The 18,371-nt window shown below is 41.2% G+C and overlaps 2 protein-coding genes across 4 annotated transcripts; both read right to left on the reverse strand.

Moving 5' to 3' along the window:
- Positions 1 to 2,165: 2,165 nt before the first annotated feature.
- Positions 2,166 to 7,646, reverse strand: LOC778400 (beta-fructofuranosidase, insoluble isoenzyme 4). Its single transcript, XM_044509526.1, has 9 exons — positions 7,404 to 7,646; positions 7,245 to 7,296; positions 6,466 to 6,589; positions 4,738 to 4,746; positions 3,769 to 4,643; positions 3,496 to 3,654; positions 3,051 to 3,292; positions 2,857 to 2,950; positions 2,166 to 2,772 (listed from the first exon to the last, which is right to left on the reverse strand). The coding sequence occupies exons 1-9, from the start codon at positions 7,433 to 7,435 to the stop codon at positions 2,560 to 2,562; spliced, it is 1,800 nt and encodes a 599-aa protein (XP_044365461.1). The 5' UTR covers positions 7,436 to 7,646; the 3' UTR covers positions 2,166 to 2,559.
- A 2,963-nt stretch (positions 7,647 to 10,609) lies between these two features.
- On the reverse strand, positions 10,610 to 14,502 carry LOC778385 (beta-fructofuranosidase, insoluble isoenzyme 4). 3 transcript variants are annotated; one of them, XM_044509528.1, is made up of 9 exons: positions 14,171 to 14,357; positions 14,020 to 14,074; positions 13,582 to 13,708; positions 12,974 to 12,982; positions 12,013 to 12,881; positions 11,751 to 11,909; positions 11,328 to 11,569; positions 11,155 to 11,248; positions 10,610 to 11,073 (listed from the first exon to the last, which is right to left on the reverse strand). In XM_044509528.1, the coding sequence occupies exons 1-9, from the start codon at positions 14,185 to 14,187 to the stop codon at positions 10,885 to 10,887; spliced, it is 1,761 nt and encodes a 586-aa protein (XP_044365463.1). In that variant the 5' UTR covers positions 14,188 to 14,357; the 3' UTR covers positions 10,610 to 10,884. The 3 variants fall into 3 exon arrangements, with proteins under 3 accessions (XP_044365463.1, XP_044365465.1, XP_044365462.1); XM_044509530.1 differs by having other exon boundaries at positions 10,610 to 11,248; positions 14,331 to 14,502; XM_044509527.1 differs by having other exon boundaries at positions 10,610 to 11,248; positions 14,171 to 14,363.
- Positions 14,503 to 18,371: the final 3,869 nt, after the last annotated feature.

The following is an 18,371-nucleotide window of genomic DNA, read 5'->3' on the forward strand; positions in this document are numbered from 1 at the left end:
GGCACGCCACAGCGGCCACGTGGAGCCCTACCTGTCCCGTTTTGCTTATGAACCGGGACTAAAGGTTTTGAGCTTTAGTCCCGATCCTTTAATCACGGTTCCAAAACCGGAACAAATGGTCCTCTGGAACTGGGACAAATGGCCATTTTTCTACTAGTGGTCTGGGGTACAAATTAAAAGTGATTTGAAAGAGTGGGATTCGTGAGACATGCATATATGAAATGAGAGACCTGGTTAAATAGGTGCTCATCATGTGCACACAGTTGGCTAATTTTTTATTTTTTATTTTGCGGAAAAAACTTCCAATTTATTCATCTTCGATCATGGTAGTACAACAAACACTAGAAATAATAAAAATTATATCCAGATCCGTAAACCAACTAGCGACGACACAAGCACTGAAGCGAGCCGAAGGCGCACCACTGTCATCGCCCCTCCCTCGCCGGAGCCGGACAAACCTTATTGTAGTAGACAGTCGAAAGTCGTCGTGCTAAGACCCATAGAACCAATGCACCAGAATAGCACCCGCCGCCGATGAAGAGTGTAGATCGGAAGGATCCAACCTGAAGACACAAGAACATAGACGAACGATGAACAGATCCAAGCAAATCCACCAAAGAAGGATCCACCGGAGACACACCTCCACACGCCCACCGACGATGCTAAACGCATCACCGGAACGGGGGCTAGGTGGGGAGACCTTTATTCCATCTTCAGGAAGTCACCACCGTCTCGCCTTCTTGAGTAGAACACAAACTCTAACAAAACTCAAAAATAGATCTAAAAACGGAGCCCTCCCACCGGCAAAGGCCGAGATTCACTCCGCCTCCATGGTCCTATGGCCACCGGAGAGGGGGTGGACTGGTGACGGCGCTGACGGGAGACAAGAGGAACCCTAGCTTTTTTGGAAGCCGACAGCTGGCTAGATCGACTCACGGCCTAACTTTTTACAGTTGGCTAATTAAACCGTAAAACATGCATGATAAAATAATGGGCAAGAGAGATTGGATTCAATAGGTCCATCAGTTAAAATGTAAGCATTTCCTTCAATTGATCATTTTGTTTCATTTGAATTAACAGGGTAGGACCTACATGGCAAGCTTGATTTGAAGATCATGATTTTATTATCCCATTATAACCCACGGGCCCTTTTGCTAGTGTATATTAAATGACAGGTCTTTTTTCATATGGACTACTGATAGGATCTGGTTGCAGGAAATGGTGATTTGTAGGCCTAACTGAATACCACTACAGATTGTTTGTGCAATTTTATCCCTAAATAATGGAGGTTCTGAACTTCTGTTGGGTCTAGCTAGTGCAGATGGAGCAAAGGAGTTGCGGCCTCGATGAATCAGGCCATTCCATTGAAAACTTTGGAGCTGCTTAACAGGTACTCCCTCCGTCCCATAGTGTAAAAGACGTATATTATGGGACGGAGGGAGTACCATTAATTCCTTCTTTTGTTGTAGGCAAACTAGCTATATATATATATATATATATATATATATATATATATATATATATATATATATATATATATATATATTATGAAGGTTGATCCGAACCCTGCTGATTTGAAGCGAAGCTATCTTGAGAAGCAGGGACCAACTAGATCATTTGTGTGTCCCAATTGAAAACAAGAACATAGTTTTCTGCTGATAAGTTGGACGGATCTGCTGCTCTTCTGGTATTCTTTTGAAAGTTCTGTTTAGTTCAAAATGGAGTCAATTCCCCTGTTGCTTCTTTTTAAATTTACATTTGGCATGTGCTAACTACCATGACATAGGCACTAATAGTATTTCTTGGCCAGCTAGGCATGCACTATTTGCTTAGATGCACAGCCATGAAATGAAGATGCTTCTTGATTAACCAAGTAACATACAAGCAGGCACTTGGATAAAGAGCGGATATATTGACATGCATCAGCTGAAAAAAAGCAGAGATACAGAGCGATACCACTGATTCATCTTCAGAAAATATCCCAAATTCTGTAGATATGTAGAGAGATGCACCTAATCCATGGATATTATGGAGAATTTAACGTTGCTAATATTGCTTTAACTTTTGAGGTACTCAGTTACAGGTACTATGCTCGATCGTCATGCTAACTGTGATGTGCCTGTTAATGTTCAAACAGAGGAGAAAGATAAGCAGGCCCGACTTGCTGAGACAGCCAAGAAAGATCGTTGGCGACAAGCTGCTGGTTTCTACAGTACTGTTGCATACATACATACATACATTCTTACTTGAACTTTGTGGCATGCACAAGCTCATATTTGTTTATTCCAAACCTCTACGAATTTAAATCGTTGTTGGCAACAAGCACTATGCTTACTTACCAATTGCAACTACTTCAAAAGTTCAAGAGCAGTTTTAACATGGTCCCTCTTACCCCCTCTTTTCACATGAGAGGTAAGAGTATAAAATAGATCTGAGCCGTTGATCTCATCAATGAATGGCTTGATTGACTCTTACCTTCTTACACGTGGTAAATATTGAAATCAACAAGTGCGTGGCCAGTCTTTCAATCACACGTCTGACTAGAATTGCTCTTCTGTGCTAAGCATCGATCACACTTCCACCCTTCATCACATTCACTTGTGCTCTCTTCATGCTCCATGCCCTTAGCTGTGGCACTCCGACCGTGGTACTTCCATTGTTGAAGGCATACATGTGGGTGGCGCCGTTGTCGACAAGCGCCACCGGATAAACTCTGGCCGTGATGCAGATCCTGCCACCGCTGCCGAAGCTCTCCACCGCCGACCGATCGATCTGCACGATGGTGTCCATTTCAGTTCTGTCATCAAGTGGATTGCCGGAGAAATTAATGAAACAAATTTAATCCCCCCAACTCACCAGAGTCCTGAGGGATATCCTTTTTTCATTTTCAAGGTCAAATTCAAAGAAGCCTCCATAGGCTGGTGTGTACAGTCCTGGTCTCAGGGAAGACCTGTGCAAAGCAAAGAAAATGTTTTCTTTTTAGTTTCCTTACAGACATTTATGGAAATCAAGGGTAACAAAAATTAAGTCAAAAAAGGATAAGCACTAACCTTCTAAGATCGGAGCACATGAGGATAATGTACTTTTGCTCTGATTTGTAAACCCTGAAATGCACTGCAGTGTGCTCCTCCATGTTGTCAGAGGCAAGAATAACAAGTCCAAATGGCCCTATGCCACCATGAACCGATGCATCCGCCTCCCGGCACTGCTTCCGGGGGTCAAAAAGCCATGAAGGATCAAAAGGTTCGGCGTCATCGATGGACGTCGGCTCAAAATCTATCTCAATGTCAGCCTGTTATTATGTGCCCGGCCGTTAGTTACAGTTGGTCAGAAATATATATGCCCATTTTCTGTTGCCAAAAATGTACTATCTATAAAGAAATTAATAATTATCAGAAGTTCCTATAGCTTTTACTGCCATGACACTTTTTCAAATAAAAATAATTCTTTGGAAGACCAAGTTAGTTGGTTTGTGAATACTGAATAGGGAACTACCTGGATAGTGTCGATTCCCTTAATCTCAAATAGATCTCCCTTTTTCAGCTCTAGTCCTTGATGGTTGATTTCATTTATTCGAAGGGACTCAATCTCTTCAACTGGCCATTGGATCAACTGCTTGCCATCGCCATCTAACCAAATTGTCCTGGGGATTGACTAAATGTAACACACAAAAAAATTGGGTTAAAGATGTTACACTGATTTGTTAAATCGGTTAAATTATTATTTCAATATGAAGTAATTACAGGAGCTAAGGGTAGATTTTCTTACATGGATTCCTGCCCAGCCTTTTGCAATATCATCTGAATAACTATCTGTCTCGTTACTCCAAGCCCATATGACTCTCCTGCCGTGTTTGGAGTCAAAGAATGATTTTGAAGCATAGAAAGTACCATAATCGATCCTCGTCCACAGCCGATTGTCATCTTGGACGGTGTCTGGCACAAACTCATCACGTTTGAGATCATACACCCCAACTATGTACATGTCACAGGAATTGATGCTCACTTTGAGGACATGCTTGGCACCACTTGGAATTTCTGAAGACATGTCCAGTCCATTGTTACTTCCCGGCACTACGGCGAAGAAATCCAGGCACTCCCACATATTGAGGGCATTGTTTGAATACAGCGGGCGTTCAATTCTAGTCCAACTCATAAAGTCTTCACTCTTGTACAGAAGTGCAGTACCGATGCCGTTCACCTCAGCACCAACTGCTATTCTCCATAGTCCATCCGGTCCAATCCAACCGGTTGTCGGATCCCTGAAATGGCTCGAGTTCAAGCCTGGTATGACATGTTGGATCACTGGGTTACTGCCTACTTTGGCCCATTCCCTCAGGTACGGATCAGAACGGTTTTTGGGAAGCGCAATGTTTTGGACCTGATTCGCCTTCCTGTCGATGAGACCAGTGTATATGATGACCGGTTGAACACCAAATAGAATTGTGGCTGAGCCGGTCCAACAACCGCATATGTCACTTGGGATATCCGGTTTGATTGCCGGTTCAAGACCGACCCAGTTGATGAGGTCTGTTGAAACCGAATGGCCCCAAACCATGTTCATGAGGGAGTCATTGGGGTCAAAGGCGCCATCGGGGTTATACTGGTAGAATTCATGGTAGACGCCATTGTAGTACATTGGTCCTGAAATTTTTATAAAAGGCATTATAAGATGTAGAATGATGTAATTTCTTCTCCTTTTTATTTATGTAAGTGTTTGCGCCTGAGGTATTCATACCACATGGATCTTTTTTGTTGTCGTAGATTTCCAAGGATCGCCAATCCATCAAATATATGAAAAAAGTGAGAGAATGTCAAATAGAGGTACAATTAATAGGATATGGTTATTGGTAAAACAAAACCAAAGATGTTCTATATTTCAAAACAAATCCACTACTTCATTACTTCCGTATGGGTATAACAGATCAGTCTAATATTTTTTTAAAAGAGATCTGTCTAATATTATTTGGACACATGATGTGACACCCTAGTTTCGTAGTAGAACATTTTTATTTTATACTTTCTGATATTGTTTGTTTCTTTTTTCTTTTGTGTGTATAATCAACTAGAAAGATATGTATTTTTTCATACAGCAAAGATACATGGTTTATCTCTATGTCATCGATTTTATTTTAGATACACATGACGTATATTTTTGGTACATGGTTCTAGGCGCACCCTACATAACATTTTCAATTTAAAATAAAATAAAATAATCAAACAATTCTTAATTTTTTAGGGCGAACATCGTCTAAGTGTTCTACTCACGTATGAAGTTTCGCGAAGAAATGACTTCAGTGTTCATTTGGGCGAAGAAATGACTTCAGTGTTAATAATTGGTGCTTATAGCGCCAGTACAGGCTGCTGAAGCTCACGCTTGAGCTATATTGGCAGCGGTCCATGAGCGCATTTGAGCACAGATTTTAGACTGCTGCATTGACTTTGACCATTGACCATGGACGTTAATCTTTGACTTTTTAAAAACAATTATGACCTGGAAAAGAGTTCATAAAAAATTGGAGAAAAAAATCTTGAATTTGAAAAAGTTTGTGAAAATAAAAAAATCAGGACTTTGAGAAAAGTTCATAAATTTTTTAATAACGAATTTGAAAAAAAATAGCTCATTTGAAAACTTCATGAATTTTAGAAAAGTTCACAATTTTTTTTAAAAGTCACGAATTTGGAAAAAATTAATGAATTTTTAAAAAGTTCATAATCTACAAAAAAGTTTTTGAGTGCAAAAACAACTTGTGAATCTGAAAATATCACGAATTTGAGAAGTTCATAAATTTGAAAAAGTTCATGAATTTTAAAAAAGGAAAAGGAAAAAGAAAAAGAAAAGGAAAAGGAAAACAGAAAAAGAAAAAGAACGTACAAAAAAGGGGAAAAAATCTAGAAACGAAAAAAGAAAAAAAACAACGGGAAGGAGCTTCCCAGAACCCACCCATTGGGAGCTACACAGAAACATGCATATATGGGCTGGCCCAAGAAATTTAGCAGAGGGAATGGTGGTGCGTTGTGTAGCGTTTTGCCTATAACCGGCGCTATAGGTGTCAAATAGGAGTTAGCCCCAAACTTTATACGAACAAAAAAAGTCGAGAAGGAAAGAAAAACACAATAACAACGGTCGATTATTTCTCAACCCACTGAGCTCTATGCGCTTCCTTATTTTTGACACAAAAACAGTTTGTGATGATACTACTACAAAAATATTATGTGTATTTTAACAAGTATATTATCCCCTAAAAAACAAGCATATTATTGAACATTAGCACACCAAATTAAGATCGGCACTTTTTTTTCCCTTCTCCGGTTAGGCAAATCGGTAACCAATCAGATCTCTTGCTTTTTCTTGGACCAATAGCAAGAAAAGCACAAACAAAAGTGAACAGATGACCCACAAAATGAAACAGAGAGGAAGCCGAAGAAGGAAGCAGAGAGGTAAACAGAGACATAAACAACATACCGTTCATCCAGTTCCTGGGAGGCTGGAAGTGGTAGGCAGTCCTGTACCTCTCGCTGACAATGGAGGGGGCCTTTGGAGACTGGGGGTAGGAGAAGCCTCTCTCTCCATTGCTGCAGGGCCATGCCTAAGAAATTTTGGGGGGGCAGTGCGAAAGCCCAAGTCAGGCCCTACTTACTTATGCAGAAACAGAAATCATTGCCAGACTACGGAATATTTCCAAAAATCATACCCAGTGCTATCGTAGCAGCATATTCACTGCTAAATCTCATGAGAATATCGATCCGTCCTGGGGACCATTTGTTTTGCTATTTCTAATGCACTACAAACACTAATTTGTATACACTTATTGGAAACCTACTATAGTACTACCACTGTTTCTAAACGTAAGAATTGAACTGCCAAAACGTCTTACATTTATGAACAAGGGGTGTATATTTTAATATGAAGCTTAAAGAGCAGCATAATTAAGATGGCCATGCTCTTTGTCATTTGACCAAGTGGTTACTAAAATTTTGGATTCTCTGATTCTTATTTTCATGGTGCAGAGCAAGTTTCTTTAAAAAAAAATTGAATTTTGTAGCATGCGTGGCTCCTGCTGATTGAATATGATTGATGCTTCTAAAAAAGGAAACCTGAGCACAAGTGCAAAACACATAAGCTGACTAACAGCATGAATGAACCAAGTGTAAAAATGAATAGAAGGTGAAAGCAGACTGTCTCAGAGTTACTGAAGCGCAGACAGCGAGTAATTAACTGAAACAAGAGTTACTGGAGCTTACCAGGCTCTGCAAAAGAATGGTGGCGCAGAACACACAAGCAAGTCGAGCGAGCCTGCAATCAATCAGGCAAAACATCAATTCTGTGAGTGACAGAAAACAAAACAGTCGACTGGTTAACTGAACCTTTCAAACAATTAATCGGATGATGGATGGACTTACACTGTGAGCAGAGCACACATCAGCATCATCATCAAGGCAGCAGCAGCACAAAGGACCAACACAGACACACATGCATACAAGTCAGTCACCTTCCATGTGGCCGGGAGGGAGGGGAGAGGTAGCTAGCTAGGAGTGAGGAGTCCCTCACCTTCCATGGCCATCGCCATCCTATCTCCGGCGCGGCGGCAGTCCTCCGCCTCCTCCTCCTACCCGCTTCTCCTCCTGCACCGGAGGAGAGTGACAGAGATAGATAGACGGAGGAGGGAGTTGTTGAGCTGTTTCTGTCCGCTCAAAAATATCTATCTGCCTTTCCCCTTAAAAAGGATCTACGGGATCTGTCTTTCCCCTTAAAAAATAAGTACCAGTAGGCCTTTTTTCCTGCGCACAAGGGCTTTGTCGTTTTGCAGTGTTACTGTTAATCATGGGCCTAGGAAATATCGGGTCTTGTAGCTGCTGCATGTCGGCAATGATAGCAAAAATATCAGTGGTGGTCGGCAGCATAGTAGCTACCTCCATTTACCAGGAGTTGGGCTGTAACTCGTACTCCCTCCATTCCGATTTACTCGTCGTGGTTTTAGTTCAAGGCAACTAGTAGACTTAACACTTTACACTGATGTTTGCATCTTTTGAAATTTATTTCAGATCTTCTGACGATGTGCGCAGCGAGAGGAGATATTTCCGTCAACTGTGAAGGCGTCTGTGGCGACTTCGTGAATCTCAAGTTGATGTGCCGGCTCAGTTTTTCGAGGATGCTCATAGGGATAGGGTATGCGTACGTGTGTTTATAAGGATGAGTGTATGTATGTATGTATGTATGTATGTATGTATGTATGTATGTATGAGCGTGTGTGTCTGTATGATGTTAAAAAAAGTTGTTGCTCCTTCGTTTCTTTTTTACTTCACGTATTAGCATTGTCTTGAGTCAAATTGTATAGAGTTTGACCAAATTTATAAAAAAAAATATCAACATTCTTAATATCAAATCGGTACAATTAGTTTCATTGTAAAATATATATGTTTTTTAATATCACAGATGTTGATTTTTTTCAATATAGAGTTAATCAAAAACTTGACATATGACAAATTTAATACACAAACTAAAAGGAAACGAAGGGGAGTTAGCTAACTATACTATAGCTCACGGCGAGCTGTAAAAGAATACTCTCTCTCTCTCTCTCTCTCTCAATATAAGTGTCGTTGATTCAGTGTCAAAAACTTACTTATATCATGGTGAACCTTTTGGTTTTCTTTCTGGTACATGATTGTAGTGTGTACTGTAGCACTCATGAAGCACCGTTAGGGGAAGCATACGTATACTCTGAGAGGAAGCATAGATGTACTTCTTGGGGAGGCAGAGATGGGCTCCGGCTCCGCTAGGCAGCAGACAACAGCATCAGGACGCTCCGGCCAGGGAGCTGCAGGTCCTGCCGTCGACGGCGTGGGACGTTGCCATGGAGCGGTCAGGACCAATCATAATTTGGATTTCCTTTGCGGGTGTTTTGTGCTATTTCTAGGGATCCTGTTGACAAATGGGCCACATCTGAAATGAAAGGTTTTTATAGGATCTATTCTGCTGGAACACATGTCATACTATAAAAACGGTTTGCAGGATCTTGTAAATCGATTTTACGGTACGAGATTATAAGACTAGCCACAATGGGTAGTAACGTAGAGTAGTAATATAGACATGTTACTAGTCTATGTTACTACCTCTGTAGTGGGGAGTAACATATGTGTGGTAGTATGCAACACTTAATTTATTAGGCTATAGATACATTTTGTCTTGATATGTGTGATTTTACTCATACTACTAGTAACTAGCTATGTTACTATTTTTCTCTCTTTCTTCATTTATTACTTGTCACATCATCTATTTTATGTAGATATATGTGATATTACTATCTATGTTACTCCCACTATAAGTAGTCTAAGGGATGTTAGAGTTGCTCTTAACATAATTTTCATAGTTTTGATTAATTATGTAAAAGTTTGACCTAAAAAAGACATGCCTTCAATTGATTGTAAAAAATATATAATGCGGATGTAAGAAAATATAATGACAATAGTAAGAGTGAGGCGTTTTGGAGGCCAAACTCCATAGAGCCCTTTATTTTTGATAATTTCAAAATTCAAACTTTTCTGTTTCAAGCAAATCTAAAAATATATGCAAGTATACAAAGATGAAATGTATATGTGTGTAAAAATTCATGATGAAATATCTTGAAATGTGACCTGTGCAAAAAAGAAAAATTCATTGACTCGGAGGATGAGTAGCCCTCATTTCAACGTATACATTATGACTTCATGTATATGTTTATTTTTTCATATTTTTTGAAATATAGAAACACGAATTTTGATGAAATTTGAAAAATGCTTTTGGAGGCATTTTCGCAGTAATACAACTTAGAAACTGTGGATGTTAGGAAAAAAAATACTACTAATTGCTACGCACACATCGTTCCTGGTACACCGCAAACCCCCTCCCCTGTTCAAAATTCACCTCCATCCATGGCAATGGCAGCATCCCCGCATCAGCATTCTCCCTCACCACCATGGCCATCCCTCCCCTCGTCATCCCCAACGCCAGCGCCGGATATGGCGACGCCCCTCCCTCCTCCTTCTCCGGCACCGGCGTCGGCTCCGTGCCCTCGTCCTTATCCTCCTCTCGACTCATGGCGGCGGCGTCGATCTAGGCGCAGGCCTACGATAGGTTAGCCCTTGTTATCTTTGAGTTGGGGGCTATCACTGCCACCCAAGTTGGTGTATTGAAGATTCAACCAATGCTAATGCTAGGTTCCACTGTCTATGCTAATGCTAGTACCTACCCAAATCTGCTGGCACAAAGTGCAGTATAAACTTCGATTATAGCTTCATTCTTACTACTCCAAATCTGCTGGCACAAAGTGCAGTATAAATCTGCTGGCACAAAGTGCAGTATAAACTTTGAGTTGGGGGCTATCACTGCCACCCAAGTTGGAGTATAATGTATCTGTAGATTGCTATGCGGGTGTAATGTCCTATGTCGTAACAACACATCGAAACATCCAGAAAGAAAGTCTTGGCAAAGCAATTGCCAACCGTGTTAATCCGGAAGTCGATGAATTAGTATTGCTTTGTCATCTTCCTTGTGTTGTGTTGGCTACAAATTTATAAAAGATCAGTTAACAAATGTTACAAGCAAAGCATATCTAGTTGTAGCATTGTGGTTAATTAATTAATTACAACCGCATCATACTAGTTGGCAGAAGATGTAAAACCAGTGATTAACCGTACATTCTGTAAACATACATATGAAATCATAAAGTATGAAGACTAAGATGGTTCTGTTCTTATTCCGAATCTCGGCAAACTTACATCATAGCTCGTGGGCGTCTCCTTCATGACTCTAGTTCAAATACCCATGCTAAATATTGAAAACAACAAATGACTGGATTTAAGACGGTCCCCCAATCACATGTCAAATTAGAATCGCTCTTCCGTGTTAAACGCTCACTTGTGCTCTCCTCATGCTCCAAGCCCTGAGCTGAGGCACTCTGACTGTGGCACTGCCATTGTTAAAGGCATACATGTGGGGTTGGCGGTTGTCGTCGACAAGCGACACTGGGTAAACTCTAGCCATGATGCAGACCCTGCCACCACCACCGAAGCTCTCCACCGCAGACCGATCAATCTGAATGGTGGTGTACATTTTCAGTTCTGTTAGGGAGTGAACATGTAACTGGAGAAATGACACGAAAGCCACCCAACTCACCAGAGTTCTGAGGGAGATCTTCCTTTCCTTTTCAAGGTCAAATTCAAAGAAGCCTCCATAGGTTGGTGTGTCCAGTCCTGGTGTCAGGGAAGACCTGCGCAAAGAAATGAAGAAATTTCTCCTGTCAATAGATATGCACATTCGTAGTAACAAAGATAAACACCAGCACTAACCTTCTTAGATCAGAGCACATGAGGATCATGTAATTTTTCTGTGATTTGTAAACTCTGAAGTGCACAACAGTGTGCTCCTCCGTGTCGTCGGAGGCCAGAATAACAAGTCCAAATGGCCCTATGCTACCATGAACCGATGCATCCGCTTCCCGGCAATGCTTCTCGGCATCAAAAAGCCAGGAAGGATCGAAAGGATCAGCATCATCGATTGACGTCAGCTCAAAATCTATCTCGATGTCAGCCTGTTTCAAGAAAATTATGTGCCTGGTTAGCTACAGCTGCTCACAAGAACACACAAAACACCTCCATATGTATAATTAGTAATTATCGGGAGACCCTGCAACTTTTACTGGCATGCCTCTTTTTGTAATAAAAATTTTCTTTAGAAGACCAGGTAAGAATGTTTGTGAAATAGGAAACTACCTGCAAAGTGTCAGCTCCCTCAATCTCAAATAGATCTCCCATCTTCAAGTCTAGTCCTTGATGGTTGATTTCATTTCCTCGAAGGGACTCAATCTCTTCAACTGGCCATTGCAGCAGCCGTTTGCTATCGCTGTCTAACCAAATTGTCCTGGGGAATGACTAGATGTAATAGAAAAAAATGAGGTTAAACATGTTTCACTAATTTTTAAATCGTTATTTCAATATGATACAATTACAGCCAATTAAGGGTAGATTTTCTTACATGGATTCCTGCCCAGCCTTTTGCAACATCATCTGAAGAACTGTCAGTCTCAGTAGTCCAAGCCCATATGATCCTCCTTCCATGTTTAGAGTCAAAGAACGTTTTTGAAGCATAGAAATTGCCATAATCGATCCTCGGCCATAGCCGACTGTCATCAGTATCTGGCACAAAGACATCACGTTTGAGATCATAAACCCCTATCACGTACACGTCTTCACCGAAATTCAGGCCCATTTTGAGGACATGCTTGGCGCCATTTGGGATTGCTGAAGACATGTCCAGTCCATTGTTACTTCCCGGCAATACTGCGAAGAAATCCAGGCACTCTAACATAATGGAGGCATTGGATGAATACAGCGGATGGTCAACTCTAGTCCAGTTCAAGAAGTCTTCGCTCTTGTACAAAAGTGCAGCACCGTAGCCGTTCAGCTGAGCACCGACTGCTATTCTCCATAGTCCGTCCGGTCCGATCCAACCGGTTGTCGGATCCCTGAACTGCCCCGAGTTCAAGCCCGGTACACCCGATTGGATCACTGGGTTATTGCCTGCTTTGGTCCATTCCCTGAGGTAGGGATCAGACCGGTTTTTGGGAAGCGCAATGTTTTGGACCTGATGCTTCTCAATGTCGATGACACCGGTGTATATGATGACCGGTTGATCACCAGATACAATTGTGGCTGAGCCGGACCAGCAACCTTTTATGTCATTTGGGGTATCCGGTTCTATTGCGGGTTCAAGAGTAATCCAGTTGACGAGGTCCGTTGAAACCGAATGGCCCCAAACTATGTTGTAGGAGGTATTGGGATTGAAGGAGCCATCGGGGTTATATTGGTAGAATTCATGGTAGATGCCATTGTAGTACATTGGTCCTGAAATTTTAATAAATGCAATATAAGATAGAAATCTGCAATTTCTTCTCTTTTGTATTATTTAAAAGTGTATGTGCCTGAGATATTCGTACCACATGGATCTTTTTTGTTGTTGTAGATTTCCAAGGATATCCAATTCATCGAATATATGAAGAAGAAAAACAGAGAGAATGTCAATGACTTGCAACAGATGTACAGTTGATAGGATATGATTATTGGTAAAAACAGGACCAAAGATATTCTAGGTTTCAAAATATGCCAGTACTTCATTACTTTCCAATGAGTATGATAGATCTGTCTAATATAATTCAGACACATAATGTGAGACCCTAGTTTCAGCGATATGATTCTGAAAGTGGTTTTTCGCTGTCGCCTTGTTTTCTCTTGTGGTTGGATCAACTGTGCCTTTTCCCCCCATTGACATACACCCATTCCATAGACAATTTTCTCCCTCCTTTTCCCCCTATTTAACTGTTACATGCAAAATCTGACTGCAGCGCCTACACCGAGCACCTATTTCGGCATACCCAAAGTAAGATGGGCGAAACGGTAACCAGTTTTTCTTGGGCCAAGAGAAGAAGAAAAACACACCAAAATCAGAGGGGCCATCTGATTGGCCACAGACAAAAGTGAAGAGATGACCCAGAAAACTTAACAGAAAAAGGAAACAGAGAGGTAAGCAGAGACATGAACAACATACCGTTGATCCAGTTCTTGGGAGGCTGCAGGTGGTAGGCAGTCCTGTACCTCTCGCTGACAATGGCGGTGGAGGGGCCCTTCGTTGAAGACTGTGAGCAGAAGAAGACTCCCTCTCTGCAGGGCCCTACCTAAGAAAAAAAATTGGGGGCCAGCACGAAAGATCAGGTATTAAGGCCCTAGAAGAAAGAGGCTAAAATGAAATATATTTGGTTGAGTGGAGTAGAGGGGAGCTACTTTGTAGAAGCGAATAGGAGTTGGTGAAACAGAGAGCGAATGAACATGGGAGACACGGAGGGAGTGTAACTAAAACAAATGACTGACACTGTAGGTTCTATTACAAGCTTAAATTTCAGAGACCTGATTCAGTTCATAGAAGAAATGGGAGCTTATTTTAGGGGCAAGTGAGTGAGTGAATGAACATGTTATTAGGCTTAATTACCAGGAGTTGGAAGAGAAGGCTGGTGGAGAAGATACACGCGAGGCCACCAAGGAAGCTGTAACAGCAGCAGGAGCAACAGTTAATTGGAGGGAACAAACCAAATGGAATAGTTGATGAAGGCGGCAGGCAGTCGAACAATGGATGAACTTACACTGTGAAGGCCGACATCGATCAAGAGTAAGTTAGACAGCAGCAGCAGCAGACACTCCAGTAAGTCAGTCTAACATACACTTGCAATTTGCAGGGGAAGAAAGTCGGGAGGGAGGGAGGGCAGAAGCAAGCAAGGAAGCGGTAAGAATCCCTCTTCTCACCTTGCACGGCCATCGCCATCGCCTCCGGCGGGGCGGGCGGCGGAGCTTCCCGGCGAGCTTCAGCTGAGTAAGGGCTACAGGTAGTAGGTGAGGTGGGGCGATGTGTGGGACGCATGTTTCTCGTGCGCGCGCTCGCTTCCTCCACTTCATTATTACGTGGCCGACATGGGTGGGTCCGTTGGCTGGCTCCTACAGTTTTCTTTCTTTTCTATTGTGTGTGCGTGTGCGTACGTAGATCCATCAGCACATGCGAATGCGATGTGCTGCTGCTGGGCCGTGCAAAATGACTCACCCATCTATTATGCTCCTACATTTTTGGCGGTATATCTAGATCTACATTTTTTTTTTTGCGGGTGTAGAGCAGAGTGAGTTGTTGTGTTGTGTGGCATCTGTCCCGGTCAGCCAACATTTGTCCACTTCTCCTCCGCCTTCCCACAAACACTGTTTAAGACGTCGACTGACCCGAAAATGACGTCTCATGTGATTTTTGTGTGTTTCTTTTTCGGATCTGTATTTATTCCATATGGTTTTCTCTAGGTTTTGGGGGAAACGGTTTTTGACAGATCTCAGTGTTTTTCTTTCTGGTTTTGTTTCTACTTTCATTTTCCTACCTATTCTTCTATTTGATACTCTTTGTGTTAAATTGTTGGCATATCGCACAAAGTCGAGCGGTTGGCTTGCCGACCCAACTGCCATGGGTGGTCAATTTTTGAAAGGTTATGGATCTAGTTTACCGGTTTTTGGACGGTTCTTAAAGTTTCTCATTTGAGTTTTCATTTTTCTTTCTTTTCTATTGTTTTCTCTAAAAGTATTCTTTTCATTTTTATCTCTTTCATGTTAGCTTTTCTGTTTTCCTTTTTCATTCTCTTTTTTTACTTATTAGTTCCAGGAAAAAAATACATTGCCTTTTAAACATGTTCAATTTTTTAAAAAATGTTCATGTATGCCAAAATACAATTTCTAAAGAATATGCACAAAACTTTGAAAAATGTTTAGGTTTTGTAAATTTTCAGAACACTTTAATTTTTTAACATTCTTTCAGATTTAAATCTATATAAAATTTGGTATCCCGGTTTTTAGAAGAAGAAAAAAAAACGTTGGAAAATCGGAGCCGAAAAAACTGTGCAAAAGAAAATTGATCCAAAATATTAATTCAGGAGTGAGCGGCCATGCCAAATAGCCCAGCCCATGAGGAACACTTTTTCTGCCAGGTAGGCCCTCTCCGCAACAAGCGAGGTATAGAGGTGGTGCCTCCTATTTCGCACCTTAAGCGGCAAAATGGTGGTAAAATGCGTACCAAGGGCCGACTCAATAGCAGTCACTTTCCTTGCTACGCTGCTAACTAGCCTTTCTCATATTCTTTTTCTCGCTTGATCATCTAAAGGCACCTCCACCTGTTGCTTCACCAGAAAGCCGACGATATTTTCTTATAGATCTTATATTAAAAAAAATAAAAATGCTCATGGATTTTCAAAAGGCTCATGAATTTTAGAAAATCATGAATATAAGAAAAAATTTCATATTTTAAAAATGTTCACAACATTTTTAAAAAATGTGACTTCAAAATGCTTTCACTTTTGGATAAATATCGTAGAATTTTGAAAAATGTTCGTTAATTTAAAGAAATGGTCCGTTGAGGAAAGCCCGTGGCGAGCCATCATTTTCCTTTGAATAAATGCCAAGCTGCTCCATGGCCTAGTATTTCTCCTCAAAGCGAGTCACCCTCGTCTTCCAGCAGTTCAAGCGCTCCATCAAGCCATCATGACTCAGAGAGTGGCAAGACACCTCGGTGGCCTCTAGGTTGCGTGTGTTAAGGAGTCGGGTGTCATCGCCCCACAAGTCCTGCTCGATCTTCAGTTAGCGAGCCACCTCTTCCCCACCTTCAAAAGGGCATGGTAAGAATTGTCCTTATCCAAGTTCAAGGATGACTTTAGGAAACAGGTCCGGTCCTCGAGAATCAGAAGAATGTACACATGCTTTGACATGACTTCTACCTGAAATGCCAAGCGAGCCCGATGAGCCCAAGGGTCACAACAAGATAGCAAGCCATATATGTATGAAGACAAGCACTCACCAAGTGGCGAGCTAGAAGCAGTTTACCGAAGGCACGTTCTGTCGCATCAATCTGGGCCATGATCTACTCGTCGATCGAAACAAAATGCTCTCCACCTAGACAAGCTGCGACAAGTCAGGTTCGATAAGTTATCAAATAAATGAAGCTTAAGAAGGAGAGGCCCATACTGGACGCCTTCTCATATGAAGTCGAGAAGCTCATTCTCATCATCGTCAATCACCACCATCTCCCAAGGCGCTAGCTCCAAGGAGCTCCCCACCAGCTCAATAAATACATGAATATAAAAATAATAATATGTGATCACTTTTTACAATTGCATGAATGTTTGCTAAAAATTAAGTAAATATTTTAAAAATATGGGAACACTTTTAGTTACATGAATAATGCATGGATAAATTTTAATTATACGATTTTTTAGAAAAAATGGAAACTTTTTTCAGTACACAAACATATTTATAATTACTTGAATATTTTATTTTTGATATGTGCCAATATTTTTCTATAATACATGAATGTTTTTTACTTCTTTTTTGGTGAGCACACTACATATAAATTAGTTTATGAACATAAATGAAACAAAATTTATCTTCTTTAAATAAAAGAAACTATGGATGGATCTGAAACCTCCACCTGAACAACGGGACGGGGCTGACTGGGTTGGGGTCGGGATGTTGGCGATAAGCAAAAAAGTTAAGATGTCTAAAAAATGCAAAAAAGTTAAGAATCCGTCACCTTGCAAGTGCACGGTTGTCCTACCGCTCAAAAAAAAAAACACGGTCATCTGCATCGTCTCCGGCGGGCAGCAGAGTGCACAATGCTAGCGCTTCCCGACGAGCGGCTTGAACCAAGACCAGCGCTGTACTATTATGAACTGCTCCATCTATATAGTGATCTAAATATTTTTATATTAGTTTACGGAGGAAGTACTACTGTTCTAGGTAGGTATGGGCTCCCGTGACTTGGGTGGGAGTGGGATGCATGCTCGCTCAATTTGTGTCCGTACGTACAGGTTCCTATTGTTTCGACCAGCACATAGATCCATGCATGTGACGTGCAACCTCATTGTATATGTGGCGGACACTTTTCTGGCGCGAAGCGCCTCCATCGCCACCATGAGATTATTATATGTGGTTGTTTGGAAATTTTAGCTTCTAATTTTAACAAAATGTGTTTTAGTGAAGTATGGAGTGGGATTTATTTCGAGAACCACGTTTACTGATAATTTTCTTAGAAATATAAGAATGCAACAAAATCTTGCTTGTGCCAGAATGGTAAACCCGTGAGCAAGAGATAGGCTAAACTGGTTTATATAAATGCTTATAACTATCGTTTTTCCACAAACTTATTTTTTCAGTTTTACAACAACTACGTTTTTCTTATCCTTCTGTTTGTTATGCTAACCAAACAAAGTTTCTTTTGAATAATACGAGTGTATTGCCTTAGTAGCAGGGGCACCGAAACCATGTCTCAGGCTGTATTCGACTTCTCGTGCGGTTATTTTTATTGCACTCGTGACTTGGTTGTTCGCTTTGCGGTTTTCTGTTTGCTTTTTTATGGGGTACACGTTTTTGTCGGGTTTTACTGTTTTTTTCTCTGGTTCATTTTTTCCTCTTATTTCTATTTTTCTTACGTTTTCTATTTTTGATAACTACAACTTCTTAAAATACATGGTTCTGTAAGTTATATGGATATTTCTTAAAGAGAAAAGTTCATTTTACTACCCTGAAAAAAAGGTTGGTTCACATAACCCCCTGATCATTTTTTCTGCTCCTTTAACCCCCTAACCTATCCAATACCGTGTAAAAATAGCCTTGGGTGGGTTTGTTTAAGTGGTTTGCTGACGTGTATGTGGTCAAAGCGGTTTGTTGACCAGTAGGGCTCTGTCGTCATGTGAAGAGGGCAGCCGGCGCTCAGTCCTCGTCCTCGCCCGCCTATGGTGGGTTCTCCCCCTGGCCGGCTGCCCCAGC

Source organism: Triticum aestivum, chromosome 4A (assembly GCF_018294505.1).
Source record: "Triticum aestivum cultivar Chinese Spring chromosome 4A, IWGSC CS RefSeq v2.1, whole genome shotgun sequence".
NCBI classification, from domain to species: Eukaryota; Viridiplantae; Streptophyta; class Magnoliopsida; order Poales; family Poaceae; genus Triticum; species Triticum aestivum.

What these genes read in the sequence shown, in the direction of transcription:
- LOC778400 (XM_044509526.1), bottom strand. Translation starts at nt 7,435, where the DNA reads ATGATGATGCTGATGTGTGCTCTGCTCACAGT. An exon ending in AAGGCTGGGCAGGAATCCAT is followed by an intron (nt 3,655 to 3,768) that starts GTAAGAAAATCT and finishes TGTTACATTTAG; the next exon opens with TCAATCCCCAGGACAATTTG. An exon ending in AGGGAATCGACACTATCCAG is followed by an intron (nt 3,293 to 3,495) that starts GTAGTTCCCTAT and finishes ACATAATAACAG; the next exon opens with GCTGACATTGAGATAGATTT.
- LOC778385 (XM_044509527.1), bottom strand. An exon ending in GCCTTCTCTTCCAACTCCTG is followed by an intron (nt 13,709 to 14,019) that starts GTAATTAAGCCT and finishes TTTTTTTCTTAG; the next exon opens with GTAGGGCCCTGCAGAGAGGG. An exon ending in AAGGCTGGGCAGGAATCCAT is followed by an intron (nt 11,910 to 12,012) that starts GTAAGAAAATCT and finishes TATTACATCTAG; the next exon opens with TCATTCCCCAGGACAATTTG.